Genomic DNA, 3,361 nt, shown 5'->3' with positions numbered 1-3,361 from the left:
GCCGATCCTGGCGCCTACAAACAACCTCACTTGTCTGCCTCTTCACCCTGCTGACTAATCGTGACAGACTGTTTATCCACGCAATTAGCAAGGCAGACAGTTCTCAGAACAGGTGGCTTTGGGCACAAAGAAGAAAGTATTACATCTATTCTTTCCCCACATTTATTGTCCTTTGTTACGTTTTTAGAGGGGTTGTTTTTTTTGCACCCATATTTTTTTCCGGGGGATGGGTGGGGAAAAAGTGACGGCGGCTTTCCTTTTCACTTAATTAGCTTCATGTTTACAATGAGATTAGAGCCCCGCAGCTATCACTAACCCATCACAGCGAGTGGCCCATCTGATTAAAGACTAATTTATTTAAAACGATCATTTACTGCTACTGGCACTTTCAACAACCAATCCTGTTGGTAGCTTTGCAGCACCACCCGGCCAGACGTCGTTGATTGGCTGAAAGTTTCGCCCCCTTGTAAAGTTTTGCAACCTTTACTGCAGTTCCATGCCTCCCTGACCCTTTAGTTGTAGAAGTTGCTTAGTTTGGTAAAGGATCACTTTCTCCAGAGTTGTAACTTTTTTTATGTCTTTTTATTGCTCGTCATGATGTCTTCGCCACAAGTCTTAACAATGAAGGATAGCAGCGCCTCTGACTCAGACATCCAAAGGGTTGCTGAAAGTGCTTTGAACGATCAAAAAGTCCAAGTGTCGAGTCTTCCCTTTAGTGTGGAAGCGCTGATGTCTGATCGGAAACCTCTCAGAGGTACCGTGCCTCCTACGGACGGAGCAGGCGGCAGCGCTTCGCAAAGGAATCCCTCCAAGTCAATGGCCAGGGATTCGCAGAATCCTGTAGAATCGTCCTGCTCACTGGAAGGTTTTATAAAGACTTACGACAGTTCGCCGGTGAAATCTGAAAACTGCAAGGAAGAAGATTGTGTTCCGTGGGGCAAAAATTCAAGTTACTCGCCGCCTCCAAATAGTAAGTTTGCTTCAGAATAATGTGTCTACGTGATCTGTGCCTGTGTAAATTTTATTTTCTAATGCAGGTTTGGGGGAACAAAAGTAAACCATTCATTGTTTAATTGAGCTGAGGTGGATTGTAATTCGGAATATAGAAAAACCTTTTTTTTTCCAATTCGAAAGTTTTAAATTTTTAACGGTGATCTTTTTGACTCCAGAGCTCGTAAACACTATATGTTTACTTGGGTTGCCGACTGTTCATGATACAGGCTTTGACAGACCGTAAAACTTAGAACAATGTATGGGCAAGTTGATAGGCAAGAAAGAAATCGTTCACAATATTCCTAATGTCGGGAGTGCCTCTCAGAAGGCATACTTGAAGAAAAGTTGCTTTAACGCTAGATTTTTGGGACAGATGTCAGTCGTGTAAGATAAGTTTAGAATAAAATTTGCAACATAAGCAAGCAGTAGTTCAATCCCAACATAATTAGGTAAATATTCTTTCTAGTGTTAAGATTAACGAGATATTGTTTCGGTGCTGGAAAATAATCATTACTGTAAATGGCGTAAGTTAAATTGTTATCAGTTTATAAATTCCACTGTGGACATGATATACTGATAAGTCATTCGTTCATTTTTACTAGGACATTTGAGCCCCACTTCTTGCACACTGAGAAAGCATAAAACCAACAGGAAACCCAGGACGCCCTTCACCACCTCTCAGCTCCTGGCTCTGGAGCGCAAATTCCGGCAGAAACAGTACCTGTCCATCGCGGAGAGAGCAGAGTTCTCCAGCTCCCTCAACCTCACAGAAACGCAGGTTAAAATCTGGTTTCAAAATCGCAGGGCCAAAGCAAAGAGACTGCAGGAAGCCGAACTGGAAAAGTTCAAAATGGCAGCGAAACCCATGTTACCCCCAGGGTTGAGTCTGAGTTTTCCAATGAATTCCCCAATGCACGGAGCTTCACTTTATGGACATACGTATCCTTTCCATAGACCTATGCTCCCAGTCCCACCTGTAGGACTTTATGCCACCCCTATCGGATACAGCATGTACCATTTATCTTGAGAACAAAATCAGTATAAAAGACTGAAAACTTCGAAATATATTTGAAACGATGCCAGCGCTTTTAACATTGTTTTGATTGCTATCCCTTTGAAAGGGATACTATGTACTATTTTATATATATATGGAGATTTATTATTTCTTATATTCATTATATTTGTGAATAAATTAAAGTAATTGTTGAATATTATACTGCACTGGTCCATCTAGTTTTCATTATTACGTTCCAGATACATGAACATTAAGTGCGCCTAAAACGAACACACACTGCGGAGACAACGTGCTTAAATTGGTATTTATGGGGAAGAGTAACTGATATTATTCATGTTAAATTCACAGGATTAGACACAATTATTTCAAGGTAAATCTTTGAGTATTAAACATTTTTGAAATCTTGTTATAAACACCTACTTGAAACAGGCTTTGATAGAAAAAGGGTTTATTTTCTATATTTAAGGATTCATACTTCCATTCCACTCTCCTGCCCACGAAGTGCTGACAAACCTTTTAAGTGCTGTTTTTCCCCTCCTGCAAAAACCAGGGAAGCTTTTTATATATTAGTTGGTGTCAATTTTAAGATAATGCAATTTCCCCTACTTGGCATCTATGTTTCAACATGATATAATGTAGGGTTTAGCATTTCAAAGTTCACTTGAATCAAATGCTGGTTGAAACTGACTAGATTAATGAACCAGATAGCCAACATAATGAAAACCTGATGAGGTGACATCTTGAATGTTACTTTCTAATGCACATGGTATACTTGAACTTAAAATTCTAACCTATATAATTTATTCAGGGACTAGTCTAGAAGGGAAAAAATGGTTTGTTGCTAGTCAGTGTAAACATGGAGCTCAACATCAGTTTGCATCTATTTCATTTCACATGTAATTTAACTTCTGGTGTTTAGCAGTAAATTGTGTATTTCCAAAGGTCAGACAATTCCAACTTCATTCAACCACAAGATGTTTCCCACACCCTACTAATACCATGTTTTTTATTCCCTTCAGTCTGCTAAGTCATCTCAGACAAATAAGATGATTTTCACTATATTTTGTTTTCAACTATAGACATATTAAGCTTTTAGTTTGTACAAATACAATTGGTGCATCTCATCTTGGAAAGTGTGGGACTTGCTTTTCTTTGTTTAACTAGCCAATTTTATACCTTTTATGGGGACTATCAATACATTTTATACTGTGCATCAAAAGTTAAAAGAAATTCATAGCTAAATGACAGCCTTCTTCAAGTCAAAGCTCACTTCATTGCATAAATTTACTATATGGTTTCTACACAATGCACTTTGTCCATATATTGCACTATAAGCATTTCGCTTGTGTAGAA

The 3,361-nt window shown here is 38.8% G+C and overlaps 1 protein-coding gene across 1 annotated transcript; it reads left to right on the top strand.

Moving 5' to 3' along the window:
- The first annotated feature begins 544 nt into the window (after nucleotides 1–544).
- LOC134348935 (homeobox protein MSX-2) lies at nucleotides 545–2,070 on the top strand. The gene is made up of 2 exons (XM_063052740.1): nucleotides 545–970; nucleotides 1,596–2,070. The coding sequence occupies exons 1-2, from the start codon at nucleotides 595–597 to the stop codon at nucleotides 2,018–2,020; spliced, it is 801 nt and encodes a 266-aa protein (XP_062908810.1). The 5' UTR covers nucleotides 545–594; the 3' UTR covers nucleotides 2,021–2,070.
- The last annotated feature ends 1,291 nt before the right edge of the window (nucleotides 2,071–3,361 follow it).

The sequence above is a fragment of the Mobula hypostoma genome, chromosome 7 (assembly GCF_963921235.1).
Source record: "Mobula hypostoma chromosome 7, sMobHyp1.1, whole genome shotgun sequence".
NCBI lineage: Eukaryota > Metazoa > Chordata > Chondrichthyes > Myliobatiformes > Myliobatidae > Mobula > Mobula hypostoma.
The sequence above is the reverse complement of the archived record's forward strand: the minus strand, read 5'-3'. Positions and strand labels throughout refer to the sequence as shown.